The sequence below is a fragment of the Calliphora vicina genome, chromosome 5 (genome assembly GCF_958450345.1).
Source record: "Calliphora vicina chromosome 5, idCalVici1.1, whole genome shotgun sequence".
NCBI classification, from domain to species: Eukaryota; Metazoa; Arthropoda; class Insecta; order Diptera; family Calliphoridae; genus Calliphora; species Calliphora vicina.
The window spans coordinates 50,531,416-50,549,114 of NC_088784.1; the positions used below are offsets into that span (position 1 = coordinate 50,531,416).

Consider the following 17,699-nt stretch of genomic DNA (forward strand, 5'->3'; position numbering starts at 1 on the left):
AATTAATAATTGCTATTAATTTATAAATAAATAAGAATATTGGTAGAAAATAATTTGAATAAAAAGTAGTTGAAACCTTAAAGTCAATTGTTGTTTCTGCAAGTGCATTGAAACCGTAAGTTGATCTCGGAAAGTTTATTTATATTATTCTATTTTGTCTTTACGACAAATTTCCTTGAGATCCTTTTGAAAATTGATTTAAAATACAATTCAAAAAGAATTTAAACTTGGTTTCCTATTTTTCTTAGCAAGTTAGTTATTTAAACCTCGACTACAAAATGGGAGGCGGTAAAAAGCAAAAAAGTTCTACTAGTCTTGAGAGTTTATACCAACAGAAAAATAAAATTTTGAATAACGTTTCGAGAATTAGGCGATCTATTAAGGAAAAAACTATTTCGTTTAATCAAAATGAATTACATTGTCGATTAGAAATTTTGAATTCATATATTGAAGATGTAATGGACATTCAAACTGAAATCGATATTTTAGATCCCTCAAACGATGAAAGGTCCGATTTAGAAAATTTATGCGTTTCCACAAAAAGTATGCTTTTGGGTTATTTAACTCCCAGAGAACATAGTATCGCTGAAACTACTCTTGGTTTCTCAAGTCATCATAGCCGACTTCCAAGTATGAAGTTGCCTAAATTTAGCGGTAAATATGCCGAATATAAGAATTTTATTAGTTTATTCGAGAGTTTGGTAGATAGTGATATAACTTTAACTGAAATTGAGAAATTTAATCATTTAATCTCGTGCCTATCAGATGAAGCTCTGGGAACTGTGAAAGCTTATCAGATAAGTGAACAAAATTACTCCAAGGCTCTACAAAGTTTAAAAAGAGTTTATGACAATCCATGTTTAATATTCTTTGATAATATTACTAAATTGTTTGATTTACCGGAAATGTCTAAACCTTCTGCAACTTCCTTGAGGAGCATGATTGATACAGTTTCTGCCATTTATGGCTCACTTTTATCAATCGGAGATGACAAGGCAATTACTAATGCGATAATAATTCACTTAGTAATGACTAAAGTAGATCCAATCACTAGATCCAAATGGGAAGAGCAACTTGATTATGAAAAGTTGCCCTTATGGAGTGATTGTGAGGTAGCTTTGAACAAAAGATACCAACATATTTCAGCTGAAGAAGCTTCAAGTTCGAGATTAAAACCGAATACCAATTTTACGAGAAAAAATGAAAGTTTTAGTAAAAAGAAGAAATCCTCCTTTTCATGTCAAACTGATAACCAACAATCAGTAGCTAAATGCTTATTTTGTAAAGCAGCGCATTACTTATCGAACTGTCCTTCATTCTCTGCAGTGCCGGTGCAACAGAGATTTGACTTTGTCAAAGGCGTTCCCGCCTGTATTAATTGTTTGAAAAAAGGACATACGGTGACAAAATGTAAATCAACAAAATGTAGAGTTTGTAGTGGTTCCCATCATACATTATTACATAAATATGCTGCAAATGATGCACAACCTGAGAATGTTGCAAATTCTGATCCTAATGTAGCTTCAACTTCAAGAGCTTTTGTAAATCATTCATCTTCGGCGAAAGATAATGTAATTTTAGCAACAGCTTTAGTGCAGATCAAGAATAAATCTGGTCAGTATGTTTTAGCTAGAGCTCTTTTGGATTCCGGTTCACAAATAAATTTTGTAACCGAAGAACTATCTCAGCGATTACAATTGCAAAAACAAGAAAGAAATCTCAGTCTTATTGGTATTGGCAGAACGAATTCGTCTGCAAAACATAAACTTCAGGCTACAGTGAAATCTCGAATGAATTCCCATGAATTTTCTGCAGAATTTTGGATTCTTCGATCGATTTCCAACTATCAACCAGATCGTATAATTTCAACAGCTGGATGGAATTTGCCCGATAATATAGAATTCGCTGATCCATATTTTAATAAACCGCAAAGAATTGATATGTTGATCGGCGCTGAGATTTTCTTTGAATTACTATGCGTCGGTCAAATTAAACTGAATCCCAATATCCCAACACTCCAGAAAACACTTCTAGGATGGATAGTTTCGGGAAAATATAAAGAATTAAAACATTTTAATAAGAATGTATGCCATTTAAGTTCACTAACTGAAAACGAAGATTCATTGGATTCAATAGTTCGTAGATTTTGGGAATTAGAAGAAATTCCTAGAGAGGCAAATGTTCTATCAATTGAGCATCAGGAATGTGAGAAAAGCTTTTCGAAATCTGTTCAGCGATTGCCGTCGGGTAGATTTAAAGTGGCGCTACCTTTTAAAGCAGATCCAAATACACTGGGTCTATCTTTTGAAACAGCTAGAAGACGATTCTTATCGTTAGAACGTCGTCTGTCAAAAGAACCACAAACAAAAGAGATGTACAATTCATTCATGAAAGAGTACATTAATTTGGGTCACATGTCTATTGCAGATAATAAAGTACCCGATGTTTCTCATTATTTTATACCTCATCAATGTGTATTACGCCCGCAAAGTTCTACTACAAAACTTCGGGTAGTTTTCGACGCCTCTTGTAAAACATCTACACAACTTTCTCTTAACGATCTACTAATGATTGGTCCTACCATTCAAGAGGAGTTGTATTCAACACTTCTTCGTTTTCGAATGCATAAATACGCTATTACGGCTGACATTGAAAAAATGTACCGTCAGGTTTTAATTGACGAGGCCGATAGAAATTATCAATTAATATTATGGCGTGAAAATCAGTCTCAAAATATTGAGATTTATAAATTAAATACAGTGACTTATGGCACATCATCAGCTCCATTCTTGGCAATACGTTGCCTTACTTATGTGAGCAAATTATTCGAAAAGTCATTGCCAATTGGCTCTAAAGTCATAAAGAGAGACTTTTATGTCGATGATCTTTTAACTGGTGCTGACTCAATAGAAGATCTAAATATAATAAGGTCCCAAGTCACACAAATATTGCAATCGGCAGGTTTTAATCTGACTAAATGGTTTTCAAATTGTTATGATCAAGACTCGATTACAATTCAAAAATCAGTACAGATAAATCAGGATTTCACTAAAACTTTAGGCACTTATTGGATTCCGAAGAGTGACGTATTTAAATACCACTTGGATGATTTGTTTCAAAACTTGAAAGCAACAAAACGAAATATCTTGTCAGTTTCGGCAAGACTTTTCGATCCGCTCGGACTTTTGTGCCCTTTGATTATCAAGGCAAAAATTCTTCTTCAAGAATTATGGCTAATGCAGCTAGATTGGGATGAGTCTATTCCCACGCGCCTTGATACTTCTTTTACAGATTTTAAAGCCAATTTATTGAAAATTGACATAATAGAAATTCCTAGATTTGTTTTGACCTCATCAAATACTGAATGTCAAATTCATGGGTTTTCTGATGCCTCTATGCGAGCTTATGGCTGTTGCATTTATATCCGGAGTAGAGCTTCTGGTAAGACTTCTTGCCGATTACTAACGGCTAAATCGAAAGTTGCTCCTCTGAAGACCAAGTCTTTACCAAGACTTGAACTATGCGCAGCGCATCTACTAAGCAAGTTATGGTCCAAAATAAAGCATACAATATTATTTAAAGTGGAAAACGTTACATTTTGGACTGATTCAGAAATTACGTTGCACTGGATTCAAACTCATCCTTCTACTCTGGCAACATTCGTATCAAATCGAGTTTCAGAAATACAAGAACTATCGGGCCAGGCCACATGGCGTCATGTTCCAACTAAGGAAAATCCGGCCGATATTGTTTCTAGAGGATGTAATGTTGAAGAATTAGTGGACTCTGTTTGGTTTAATGGCCCAAAGTTTCTACTCGAAGAGACTAATATGTGGCCAGTAAATGAGCATTTCGAATTAACTCCCGAACAAAAGTCACTTGAAACAAGGAAAACTAATGTGTTTTTGGCTGTAGAAGAAAACGAAATTAATCCTATTGCGAAGATTATTGAAAGTTACTCATCATACAACAAAATGATTCGAGTATTTTCGTATGTTTTTCGCTTTCTCGATATTGCTCGAGGAAAGCAATTCCGCAATATAGGTATACCTACAGCGAAAGAGATTAATTGGACTTTTCTCCAGCTAATTGAATTTATTCAAAAAAGAGAATACGCCGAAGAGCTGAAAAAGTTAAGCAAATCACAAGTTTTGCCTTCAAATTTGCAACGATTAAATCCTTTTGTCCACCAATACAAAGATGAATACCGCAGTTTTTCACTACTTAGAGTAGGCGGGCGGTTGCTAAATGCACCAATTGCTCACGATGCAAAATTTCCCCTTTTAATGCCTAAAAAATCATATTTTATGGTCCTATATTTACGACACTTGCATTTGGAACACTGTCATGCTGGAGCGAAAGCCTTGGTAGCCATTTTACGTGATAAAATTTGGCTGATAAATGCCAGAGAAGCATGTTCAAGAGTAGTTCGCAAGTGTATTCATTGTTTTCGCTACAAACCTAAACTAATGAATCAAATAATGGGAAATTTGCCCGCCGATAGGGTGAGAGCTCTACGCCCATTTAAAGTATGTGGTGTAGATTTTTGCGGCCCAGTTAATGTAACACTTAAAATACGTGGCCGTCCACCTGTTAAAATGTACATCGCCATATTTGTGTGTTTTACGTCAAAAGCTGTACATATCGAACTTGTTACTGATTTGTCTTCAAATTCTTTTATTCTCTGTCTTCAAAGGTTCGTCGGCAGGAGAGGGCTCCCAGAGCGCGTATACAGCGACAACGCAACGAATTTTGTCGGTGCCAGTCGAGAGCTGCTCCAGCTCAGAGAAGCAATGGCCAACAATGCCGACGCCATGAAAACGTACGCTGCCAACAAAGGAATAGACTTTGTCTTCATTCCTCCTCGAGCTCCACATTTCGGCGGTCTGTGGGAAGCGGCCGTCAAATCCGCCAAAACACTTCTAACCAAAACCGTAGGCAAGGTGCTGTTGACGGTAGAGGAATTACAAACGGTTCTGGTTCAAATAGAGGCAGTCCTGAACTCCAGACCGATCGCTCCCATCAGCAACGATCCCAACGACGGCGAAGCGTTAACTCCAGCGCATCTACTATTCGGAGAGAGCCTTCTAGCGCTGCCGCCAGAATTGCCTCACGAAGAAGTGGACAGGCTGAGGTACTCCAAGAGATGGCGGCTTACCTGCACTCTCAAGCAGATGTTTTGGCAATCTTGGGAGAAAGATTACGTCCGCAGCCTCCAAGCCAAAACCAAGTGGGCGGAAGAAGAGCCAGATCTCGTCGTCGGCAAGCTCGTCGTCGTTCACGAAGACAACATGGCACCCCTGAAGTGGCTGACAGGCCGAGTATTGGCGGTAACCCCAGGCGCGGACGGCAAAGTGAGAGTAGCGGAAGTGAAGACTAGGAATGGTATTTTGAAGAGGCCAATCCATAAACTTGCGCTACTACCAATGGATTGAAGACCGTAGGTCCTTCAATGGGGCCGGTGTTGAGTCATACCACATTTTTTATTTTTGATTTGAATTTGAATTTTTTTAATGAATTAATTATTTTAAATCATTGCTAATTACCCTTGCATTTTGACAATTAACTATCTTTGAATTACCTACTCTAATTGTCAGAATGCTTGGGTAATTTTACTTAAGTGTTATATTGTCAAATAGAATAAGAAACCATTTTTAAAAAATAAATTACTCTTGTACTAATATTGAAAGCCACCGGTTTTGTATTTTTTTACTTTTGCGAAATATTAATTTTTTAATTCAGTTCCGAAAACATTTTGAAAAGTTTGCTAAACCTTAAAAATTTTTAATTAAGTGCAAACGGTCCTTAAAAAATATTAAGGAAGAACATTTTGGCGCCCGAGCAGGGACTGTTTTTTAAAATAAATTCGCTATTTACCGAGACCGTACTTTTTACAAGTTTCCGTGAGTTCGTTAATAAAACAACCCCGTTAACAAGTATATTAAAAAACACATAATAAACATTTAAAAAACTAAATAAACAAACAAACAAACCAACCCACAACACATAAACATCAACCAAGGAATCCATCCATCAAGAAGGAAGACCATACCAGATGCCTAATTGCAACTGCATTTTGTGCCAAAAGGAAAGTGCCGAACGTCAACAAAACCCTAACCAGGTATTTAAGAACAAATAATTGTGTGAGACTTTGCATTTTATTTATCTTTGAAATTAAAAAAAAAAATAATTAATTTGATTGCCAAAGTTATTTCCACACCTAAAATTATTTGCTCTTCTAATAATTTTCTTATAAATCTCTTAAGTAGTGAAACACACAAAAATAGTGATAAAGTGCTTTATTGTTGTTTTTTATTTAAATTCAAATACACAAAACTTAATTATTAAGTTAAAATTAAAAACACCACAATTAAAAAGAAAGTCGCCTCCTCGCTGCAATTGTTAAAATCACTTATCGGTCGTTCTCTTATTTTTTTTAACACTCTCACTGTTTTCTTTGGAAAAATAATTAAAGTTTTATTAAAGTGTAAAAATATTTACATCTTTCCAATTTACCTTTTTTGTGCACTTGTTTCTTTTATTAACTCGATTGTTTATTTTTATCAACTCGCTTGTTAAGTTATTTGACACTTGTTTTGATTTATTTTCTTATTATTCGTTACAATAAATAAAACCGTTTACCAACACTGTTGAGTTGTAATGATCAAAGTGGCAACCGCACTGATCATATGGTAACAGACGGACAAATATAAGAACATAAACAAAAGAAAACAATACAAATAAAGGTGACAAAAAATAAATAAAAGTATATAAGTGAAAATAAATAAAAAGAAGTATATGTATACATATAAATAAAAGAAAATATATAAAAACAAATAAGGAATTATAATTGAGAAATTTTATAAGAAAAAAGTGATAAAATAGTGTAATTAAAAATAAAAATCATAAGAGGTAAAATTATTATTATCGGACGGACATTTATAAAAGTGATCGCGAGTAAATTTAATAATAAAAGAGGCAGTGGTAATTAATTGAACAACAACAATAAAATTAAAGCATTAAAAAATAAAATTGCGATAAATTCAATTGTTTACATTTATTTTCTGTTGCTTGCTTTTATTTAACTCTTATTCTTCTTAATTTGTGATACAACCCAACGAACAATTTATCGAAAATTTGAAATATAAAAATAAAATAATATTTTTTGTTATAATTTATAAAATTTGTTCGGGTACGGAAAAAATTTATTTGCGAACTGGTTTATAATCCAGCAAACAATATTGTTCAGAAAATTTTTCCGAGAATTAATAATTGCTATTAATTTATAAATAAATAAGAATATTGGTATAAAATAATTTGAATAAAAAGTAGTTGAAACCTTAAAGTCAATTGTTGTTTCTGCAAGTGCATTGAAACCGTAAGTTGATCTCGGAAAGTTTATTTATATTATTCTATTTTGTCTTTACGACAAATTTCCTTGAGATCCTTTTGAAAATTGATTTAAAATACAATTCAAAAAGAATTTAAACTTGGTTTCCTATTTTTCTTAGCAAGTTAGTTATTTAAACCTCGACTACAAAATGGGAGGCGGTAAAAAGCAAAAAAGTTCTACTAGTCTTGAGAGTTTATACCAACAGAAAAATAAAATTTTGAATAACGTTTCGAGAATTAGGCGATCTATTAAGGAAAAAACTATTTCGTTTAATCAAAATGAATTACATTGTCGATTAGAAATTTTGAATTCATATATTGAAGATGTAATGGACATTCAAACTGAAATCGATATTTTAGATCCCTCAAACGATGAAAGGTCCGATTTAGAAAATTTATGCGTTTCCACAAAAAGTATGCTTTTGGGTTATTTAACTCCCAGAGAACATAGTATCGCTGAAACTACTCTTGGTTTCTCAAGTCATCATAGCCGACTTCCAAGTATGAAGTTGCCTAAATTTAGCGGTAAATATGCCGAATATAAGAATTTTATTAGTTTATTCGAGAGTTTGGTAGATAGTGATATAACTTTAACTGAAATTGAGAAATTTAATCATTTAATCTCGTGCCTATCAGATGAAGCTCTGGGAACTGTGAAAGCTTATCAGATAAGTGAACAAAATTACTCCAAGGCTCTACAAAGTTTAAAAAGAGTTTATGACAATCCATGTTTAATATTCTTTGATAATATTACTAAATTGTTTGATTTACCGGAAATGTCTAAACCTTCTGCAACTTCCTTGAGGAGCATGATTGATACAGTTTCTGCCATTTATGGCTCACTTTTATCAATCGGAGATGACAAGGCAATTACTAATGCGATAATAATTCACTTAGTAATGACTAAAGTAGATCCAATCACTAGATCCAAATGGGAAGAGCAACTTGATTATGAAAAGTTGCCCTTATGGAGTGATTGTGAGGTAGCTTTGAACAAAAGATACCAACATATTTCAGCTGAAGAAGCTTCAAGTTCGAGATTAAAACCGAATACCAATTTTACGAGAAAAAATGAAAGTTTTAGTAAAAAGAAGAAATCCTCCTTTTCATGTCAAACTGATAACCAACAATCAGTAGCTAAATGCTTATTTTGTAAAGCAGCGCATTACTTATCGAACTGTCCTTCATTCTCTGCAGTGCCGGTGCAACAGAGATTTGACTTTGTCAAAGGCGTTCCCGCCTGTATTAATTGTTTGAAAAAAGGACATACGGTGACAAAATGTAAATCAACAAAATGTAGAGTTTGTAGTGGTTCCCATCATACATTATTACATAAATATGCTGCAAATGATGCACAACCTGAGAATGTTGCAAATTCTGATCCTAATGTAGCTTCAACTTCAAGAGCTTTTGTAAATCATTCATCTTCGGCGAAAGATAATGTAATTTTAGCAACAGCTTTAGTGCAGATCAAGAATAAATCTGGTCAGTATGTTTTAGCTAGAGCTCTTTTGGATTCCGGTTCACAAATAAATTTTGTAACCGAAGAACTATCTCAGCGATTACAATTGCAAAAACAAGAAAGAAATCTCAGTCTTATTGGTATTGGCAGAACGAATTCGTCTGCAAAACATAAACTTCAGGCTACAGTGAAATCTCGAATGAATTCCCATGAATTTTCTGCAGAATTTTGGATTCTTCGATCGATTTCCAACTATCAACCAGATCGTATAATTTCAACAGCTGGATGGAATTTGCCCGATAATATAGAATTCGCTGATCCATATTTTAATAAACCGCAAAGAATTGATATGTTGATCGGCGCTGAGATTTTCTTTGAATTACTATGCGTCGGTCAAATTAAACTGAATCCCAATATCCCAACACTCCAGAAAACACTTCTAGGATGGATAGTTTCGGGAAAATATAAAGAATTAAAACATTTTAATAAGAATGTATGCCATTTAAGTTCACTAACTGAAAACGAAGATTCATTGGATTCAATAGTTCGTAGATTTTGGGAATTAGAAGAAATTCCTAGAGAGGCAAATGTTCTATCAATTGAGCATCAGGAATGTGAGAAAAGCTTTTCGAAATCTGTTCAGCGATTGCCGTCGGGTAGATTTAAAGTGGCGCTACCTTTTAAAGCAGATCCAAATACACTGGGTCTATCTTTTGAAACAGCTAGAAGACGATTCTTATCGTTAGAACGTCGTCTGTCAAAAGAACCACAAACAAAAGAGATGTACAATTCATTCATGAAAGAGTACATTAATTTGGGTCACATGTCTATTGCAGATAATAAAGTACCCGATGTTTCTCATTATTTTATACCTCATCAATGTGTATTACGCCCGCAAAGTTCTACTACAAAACTTCGGGTAGTTTTCGACGCCTCTTGTAAAACATCTACACAACTTTCTCTTAACGATCTACTAATGATTGGTCCTACCATTCAAGAGGAGTTGTATTCAACACTTCTTCGTTTTCGAATGCATAAATACGCTATTACGGCTGACATTGAAAAAATGTACCGTCAGGTTTTAATTGACGAGGCCGATAGAAATTATCAATTAATATTATGGCGTGAAAATCAGTCTCAAAATATTGAGATTTATAAATTAAATACAGTGACTTATGGCACATCATCAGCTCCATTCTTGGCAATACGTTGCCTTACTTATGTGAGCGAATTATTCGAAAAGTCATTGCCAATTGGCTCTAAAGTCATAAAGAGAGACTTTTATGTCGATGATCTTTTAACTGGTGCTGACTCAATAGAAGATCTAAATATAATAAGGTCCCAAGTCACACAAATATTGCAATCGGCAGGTTTTAATCTGACTAAATGGTTTTCAAATTGTTATGATCAAGACTCGATTACAATTCAAAAATCAGTACAGATAAATCAGGATTTCACTAAAACTTTAGGCACTTATTGGATTCCGAAGAGTGACGTATTTAAATACCACTTGGATGATTTGTTTCAAAACTTGAAAGCAACAAAACGAAATATCTTGTCAGTTTCGGCAAGACTTTTCGATCCGCTCGGACTTTTGTGCCCTTTGATTATCAAGGCAAAAATTCTTCTTCAAGAATTATGGCTAATGCAGCTAGATTGGGATGAGTCTATTCCCACGCGCCTTGATACTTCTTTTACAGATTTTAAAGCCAATTTATTGAAAATTGACATAATAGAAATTCCTAGATTTGTTTTGACCTCATCAAATACTGAATGTCAAATTCATGGGTTTTCTGATGCCTCTATGCGAGCTTATGGCTGTTGCATTTATATCCGGAGTAGAGCTTCTGGTAAGACTTCTTGCCGATTACTAACGGCTAAATCGAAAGTTGCTCCTCTGAAGACCAAGTCTTTACCAAGACTTGAACTATGCGCAGCGCATCTACTAAGCAAGTTATGGTCCAAAATAAAGCATACAATATTATTTAAAGTGGAAAACGTTACATTTTGGACTGATTCAGAAATTACGTTGCACTGGATTCAAACTCATCCTTCTACTCTGGCAACATTCGTATCAAATCGAGTTTCAGAAATACAAGAACTATCGGGCCAGGCCACATGGCGTCATGTTCCAACTAAGGAAAATCCGGCCGATATTGTTTCTAGAGGATGTAATGTTGAAGAATTAGTGGACTCTGTTTGGTTTAATGGCCCAAAGTTTCTACTCGAAGAGACTAATATGTGGCCAGTAAATGAGCATTTCGAATTAACTCCCGAACAAAAGTCACTTGAAACAAGGAAAACTAATGTGTTTTTGGCTGTAGAAGAAAACGAAATTAATCCTATTGCGAAGATTATTGAAAGTTACTCATCATACAACAAAATGATTCGAGTATTTTCGTATGTTTTTCGCTTTCTCGATATTGCTCGAGGAAAGCAATTCCGCAATATAGGTATACCTACAGCGAAAGAGATTAATTGGACTTTTCTCCAGCTAATTGAATTTATTCAAAAAAGAGAATACGCCGAAGAGCTGAAAAAGTTAAGCAAATCACAAGTTTTGCCTTCAAATTTGCAACGATTAAATCCTTTTGTCCACCAATACAAAGATGAATACCGCAGTTTTTCACTACTTAGAGTAGGCGGGCGGTTGCTAAATGCACCAATTGATCACGATGCAAAATTTCCCCTTTTAATGCCTAAAAAATCATATTTTATGGTCCTATATTTACGACACTTGCATTTGGAACACTGTCATGCTGGAGCGAAAGCCTTGGTAGCCATTTTACGTGATAAAATTTGGCTGATAAATGCCAGAGAAGCATGTTCAAGAGTAGTTCGCAAGTGTATTCATTGTTTTCGCTACAAACCTAAACTAATGAATCAAATAATGGGAAATTTGCCCGCCGATAGGGTGAGAGCTCTACGCCCATTTAAAGTATGTGGTGTAGATTTTTGCGGCCCAGTTAATGTAACACTTAAAATACGTGGCCGTCCACCTGTTAAAATGTACATCGCCATATTTGTGTGTTTTACGTCAAAAGCTGTACATATCGAACTTGTTACTGATTTGTCTTCAAATTCTTTTATTCTCTGTCTTCAAAGGTTCGTCGGCAGGAGAGGGCTCCCAGAGCGCGTATACAGCGACAACGCAACGAATTTTGTCGGTGCCAGTCGAGAGCTGCTCCAGCTCAGAGAAGCAATGGCCAACAATGCCGACGCCATGAAAACGTACGCTGCCAACAAAGGAATAGACTTTGTCTTCATTCCTCCTCGAGCTCCACATTTCGGCGGTCTGTGGGAAGCGGCCGTCAAATCCGCCAAAACACTTCTAACCAAAACCGTAGGCAAGGTGCTGTTGACGGTAGAGGAATTACAAACGGTTCTGGTTCAAATAGAGGCAGTCCTGAACTCCAGACCGATCGCTCCCATCAGCAACGATCCCAACGACGGCGAAGCGTTAACTCCAGCGCATCTACTATTCGGAGAGAGCCTTCTAGCGCTGCCGCCAGAATTGCCTCACGAAGAAGTGGACAGGCTGAGGTACTCCAAGAGATGGCGGCTTACCTGCACTCTCAAGCAGATGTTTTGGCAATCTTGGGAGAAAGATTACGTCCGCAGCCTCCAAGCCAAAACCAAGTGGGCGGAAGAAGAGCCAGATCTCGTCGTCGGCAAGCTCGTCGTCGTTCACGAAGACAACATGGCACCCCTGAAGTGGCTGACAGGCCGAGTATTGGCGGTAACCCCAGGCGCGGACGGCAAAGTGAGAGTAGCGGAAGTGAAGACTAGGAATGGTATTTTGAAGAGGCCAATCCATAAACTTGCGCTACTACCAATGGATTGAAGACCGTAGGTCCTTCAATGGGGCCGGTGTTGAGTCATACCACATTTTTTATTTTTGATTTGAATTTGAATTTTTTTAATGAATTAATTATTTTAAATCATTGCTAATTACCCTTGCATTTTGACAATTAACTATCTTTGAATTACCTACTCTAATTGTCAGAATGCTTGGGTAATTTTACTTAAGTGTTATATTGTCAAATAGAATAAGAAACCATTTTTAAAAAATAAATTACTCTTGTACTAATATTGAAAGCCACCGGTTTTGTATTTTTTTACTTTTGCGAAATATTAATTTTTTAATTCAGTTCCGAAAACATTTTGAAAAGTTTGCTAAACCTTAAAAATTTTTAATTAAGTGCAAACGGTCCTTAAAAAATATTAAGGAAGAACAAATGCCTTTTTAATGAGAACATCTAGTATTTCATTATGAAATACTGATGATATAAAACATTTTATTTTGCTACAACTTGCTGTAAGATCGGTCTCAAATGAATGTTACCAATCTAAATGCCTAACAGTTCCTTAATGGCATAGTTCCCCAGGGCGTTACTAAGGAATTGCATTTATAGTTTGGTGACGGTTACAAAAAGTAACCAGTTTAGAAACGTTAGCGTTTAGTTGGCAAAACAATGAAAAAGATTTTTAAAGGCACAGTTCAAAAATTAAAATTATTTCAATAAAACAAAGTTGAATTACATATCAGTCATAAGTTATCAATAAAAACATGAAAAGAAAATGATTTTCTTTTCTAAAACGTACGGACTCTCTTGGACAGAAATGTTAGGACTAGAACCACCAAAGATATTAAAGCTATTGCTTTAGATCTTTGGCGTGAAATACCCCTAACGATTTCCCCTGAAAATCTTCGACCTCATATAAACTGTTACCGACTGGTCTTACAATCCGACATTTGAGAAACTTTCGAGCAAATTTAGCATTAAAATTATTCTTAAAGTCACTTTGTTGGAAGTTGCGACGGTACACTTCCTGACCGGGTACGAATTTAACCTGCCGACAGCGCGTGTTATAAGTTTTCTCGTTTCGAGCGTAGGCCTTATGTAGATTTTCGCGTATCTTTTGCCGGATAAGTTCCATTCTTGCTGGTTTAGGGATAACGTTCATTTCCGCGTCGTTTAAACTTTTGAGTTTACGCGCCAAACTATACACACTACCATGTCCAATCATATTCATGCCAAATAAGGCAAAATATGGCGTTATACCAATCGATGTCTGCACCGAAGATCGTAATGAAAACTCAATTTCTGACAATTGCTTGTCCCATTCGGTGTGGTCACCTTGCAGATACGATCTTACGGCTGCCAGAATCGATTGGTTCACGCGTTCTGACGCATTCGCTTGTGGTGAGTGTATAGCCGTGCGAATATGTTTTACCCCAAAGTTTTTTACCATATCCTCAAATTCCTTGCTCACAAACTGTTTTCCGTTGTCGGATACAATTGTTTCTGGAGTACCGAATTTATAAAAAACCTCCGAAATTAAAAATTTGATGACGTTTTTAGCGTTGGCCTTCGGTAAGGCTTTCAAGAAAACATATTTTGTGAGGTGGTCTAAAACGATAAAAATGTACACGTTTCCGTTTTTAGATCGCGGGTAAGGACCAAGAAAATCTATGAATATACGCTGGAATTAGGGTTGCCAGATAACAAAAGTCAAATAACTGGACCATAAGAAAAATTTAACTGGATTTTTAAAAAATAACTGGACAATTTAAAAATGCTCTTAAATTTAAAAAAGTTAAGTTTTTTTACAAAAATTAAAAAATAACATAAAATATAAAGAAACGTTAAATTCAGTTCTACATATGTACATATCGTCACCTTAAATCCAAAACAACGTATCATCAAAAAATTCGAAATTAATTTTATTATCGATTACGATTCACTACATATGAATATGTATGAATAACCAAAATTCAAACAAAATACCATCAATTGCATGATTTTCTCGAATCAAATAACGTATACGCTTTGAGTAATTTATTAATAGAATTTTAGGTAGTTCCTTATATTTTTTAATAAATTTGTTGCAAGATTTTTTTTGACAAACTTTATGAAAATTTAATAAAGTAAATCTTTTTAATTTAAATAAGTTTCTATACAAACTCCTTTTTTATTTAAGATTTTTTTTTCATACAAATTTATATTGATAATACGTTTTTTTGGTTTTAGAAAACATCAACTCAAAATAGTGTATATTTTTACAAAATATATTTATAGTTTTATTGTAATCCAAATTTGAAAATTTTGTTTCAATATCACAAGTAGTTTTAATTTTATATCGTTTTTGGCTTCTTCTATAAACTTGTAAAAAGTGATGTTACGTTATTTTGAATTTTAGGTAAAGATATATTAATTTAAATTACATAAAAATATAGAACTATTTTATTTGCCACATATATTTTGTATTTTTATTTACAAAATGTACTAACTCTTTTGCTTTTAAATGTTTGCAACTTTTATTAAAATTTAGCCTTATTCAAATTTCAGCCTTTCTTATGAGTATAGATCATTTAAAATACTAATAATTCTTTCAATCCTTTATATATATTGTGTAAGTTATTTTTATGGCATTTAAAAAAAATGGACCATATCATATCAATTGGAATATCTTGCGGCAAATTATCAAAGGCTTCTCGCATGCAGCAAAAGTCATTGTACAACATGCCGTCAATTATATTTGATATTTCTTAAACTTTGTAAGCTCTGATAAGTTATCAAACGATAAAAGTAATTGTTTTAAATTTAATGAAATTTTGAAGTAAAGTGATTCATCTCCAAAATCATATCATTGCTCTAAGTACGTAATATCAAATTTTAAAAATTGATTTGCATCGAATTTTAAAGTTTTTGTTTCGAGAGATAAAATATTTTTTAAAATACCTAATACTTTGCTTCATATTTTAACCAATGAAAAGATTACTCATTGTACAGTTCTATAATAATGCAGGAATAACTTTATAGGGCTAAATTAATGCATTACGTTATACATAAAATACAAATATGCCTCTGACAAACCTTCATCTGTATATACTTCATCATCATTATAACAAATTCAAATGACTTTTACCTCTTTACTGCTGGCCAAGAATATATTAATCGGTCGGTTGCTGGCTAGATACTAATCACAACTGACTATACATTTCACAATTGTATAACTATACAATTTGTATTAATAAAAAATATAATTAATACAAAAAAATATTTTTCTAAATGAAAGAAATTATTTTTTAACTGGACAAATTGTATTTTAGCTGGAAACTGGACAAGACACAAAAAACTGGACAATCCAGGCCATTCCAGGCCGTCTGGCAACCCTAGCTGGAATGGTCTTTCACTTCTTGTTTCGGCACCCATTGGTGACCTAAGCGTTATATTCGCAGGTTTAACTTTCTTACAAGTCTGGCAGTTTTTCACAAATTTCTAACATGCACATTCTGATTTGGCCAATAAAAATATTCTTTTACTCTATACAGAGTCTTACCGACGCCTCCATGCGACGCTTGTGGAGAATCATGACATGCTTTAATGATGTCCTCTGTCAGATCTAACGGTACCCATAACTTCCACGCGAAATCTTCATTCGTAGCTATACCGTCGTAAGGCTTAGTACGTTTGTAAACAAAACCATCGACGACCTTTAAATCCGGCAATTGATCAGCATTTTTCTCGACCGTTTCCATCAGACTTAAATAATCTTCGGACCGAAAAGAAACTGAAGTTAGGTCAATGAGTTTAGGTACGTTTAACGAGATTTCATCCATATCATAGCGAGAGAGGGTATCGGGTACTACATTTTGCTTCCCCTGCCTGTGTTCAATCGTAAAATCGTACGATTGCAGATGTAAACTCCATCTAGCTAAACGACCTGTCAAATCTTTATGACTCATGAGCCACTTCAGACTACTATGGTCCGTAATGACGGTAAAAGGCATTAACTCTATGTAGGGCCTAAACTTCTTAATCGCCAAGACTACAGCTAAACATTCTCGTTCAGTTACAGAATAGTTTTTCTGCGCTGACGTTAGTTTGTGTGAAAAGTAGGCTATTGGGTGCTCTCCATCGGAATCATCCTTCTGGAAAAGTACGGCACCAATACCTACGTCAGACGCATCACACTGAACGAAGAAATGTTTGTTGAAGGCAGGATGATTAAGGAGTGGACTCGAAACTAGAGCTTCCTTGAGACGATCAAACGCGACCTCCGAAAACTTGAATTGTTTACCCTTCTTCAGCGTTTCAAAGATTGGGGCTGCAATGGTAGCATAGTCTGGTATAAATTTCCTATACCAGCCTGTTGCTCCCATGAAGCTCCGCACCTGTCTTGCTGTCTTAGGGTAAGCAAAACGAGTAATGGTTTCTACTTTGGACGGATCAGGTTTCAGTTTGCCACCTCCAACTATGTATCCTAGATATCTTAACTCCTTAAAACAAAATTTAGACTTCGCCACATTGATGGTCAGACCTGCGTTTGCTAAACAGATAGATACGCGTTTCAACAATTCCAGATGTGTCTCGAAATCTGGAGATACAATCAAAAGATCGTCCAGATAGACGAAAACCCTATCACGAAGTGCTGCGGGGATCACTTTATCCATTAGACGGCATAACCTTTGGGCAGCATTACACAACCCAAAAGGCATGACCGTAAAATGGTAAAGAGGTCGTCCTGGCACCGTGAATGCGGTTTTCTCCTTACTAGATGATTCTAGTGGTATCTGCCAGAACACGTCTTTTAGGTCGACACTAGAGATGTATATCGTGTCTCCCAAACGACTGAGCAAACCTTCGATGTGCGGCAATGGATAGGCATCCTTGACTGTCAGTGCATTGAGCTTACGTGCGTCCAGGCACAGCCGGTTTTCTCGCCCCTGCGGACCAGAGTAACCGGATGACTCCATGGACTTTCACTAAGCTCAATCACACCAAGGTCAAGCATCCTATCGAGCTCCGCGTACATCAACTTTTGCACTGCCGGGGAG

The 17,699-nt window shown here is 35.2% G+C and overlaps 2 protein-coding genes across 2 annotated transcripts; both read left to right on the forward strand.

The window, feature by feature from the left end:
* The first annotated feature begins 278 nt into the window (after positions 1-278).
* On the forward strand, positions 279-5,380 carry LOC135961241 (uncharacterized). The gene is made up of 2 exons (XM_065512735.1): positions 279-4,505; positions 4,697-5,380. Exons 1-2 carry the CDS (start codon positions 279-281, stop codon positions 5,378-5,380), a joined length of 4,911 nt encoding a protein of 1,636 aa, XP_065368807.1.
* Positions 5,381-7,541: 2,161 nt separating this feature from the next.
* Positions 7,542-12,643, forward strand: LOC135961242 (uncharacterized). The gene is made up of 2 exons (XM_065512736.1): positions 7,542-11,768; positions 11,960-12,643. The coding sequence occupies exons 1-2, from the start codon at positions 7,542-7,544 to the stop codon at positions 12,641-12,643; spliced, it is 4,911 nt and encodes a 1,636-aa protein (XP_065368808.1).
* The last annotated feature ends 5,056 nt before the right edge of the window (positions 12,644-17,699 follow it).

Excerpts from the sequence above, each read along its gene's own strand:
- LOC135961241 (XM_065512735.1), top strand. The coding sequence starts at position 279 with ATGGGAGGCGGTAAAAAGCAAAAAAGTTCTACTAGTCTTGAGAGTTTA. Across the intron at positions 4,506-4,696 it reads GAAATTTGCCCGCCGATAGG|GTTCGTCGGCAGGAGAGGGC; the intron begins GTGAGAGCTCTA and ends CTGTCTTCAAAG.
- LOC135961242 (XM_065512736.1), top strand. The coding sequence starts at position 7,542 with ATGGGAGGCGGTAAAAAGCAAAAAAGTTCTACTAGTCTTGAGAGTTTA. Across the intron at positions 11,769-11,959 it reads GAAATTTGCCCGCCGATAGG|GTTCGTCGGCAGGAGAGGGC; the intron begins GTGAGAGCTCTA and ends CTGTCTTCAAAG.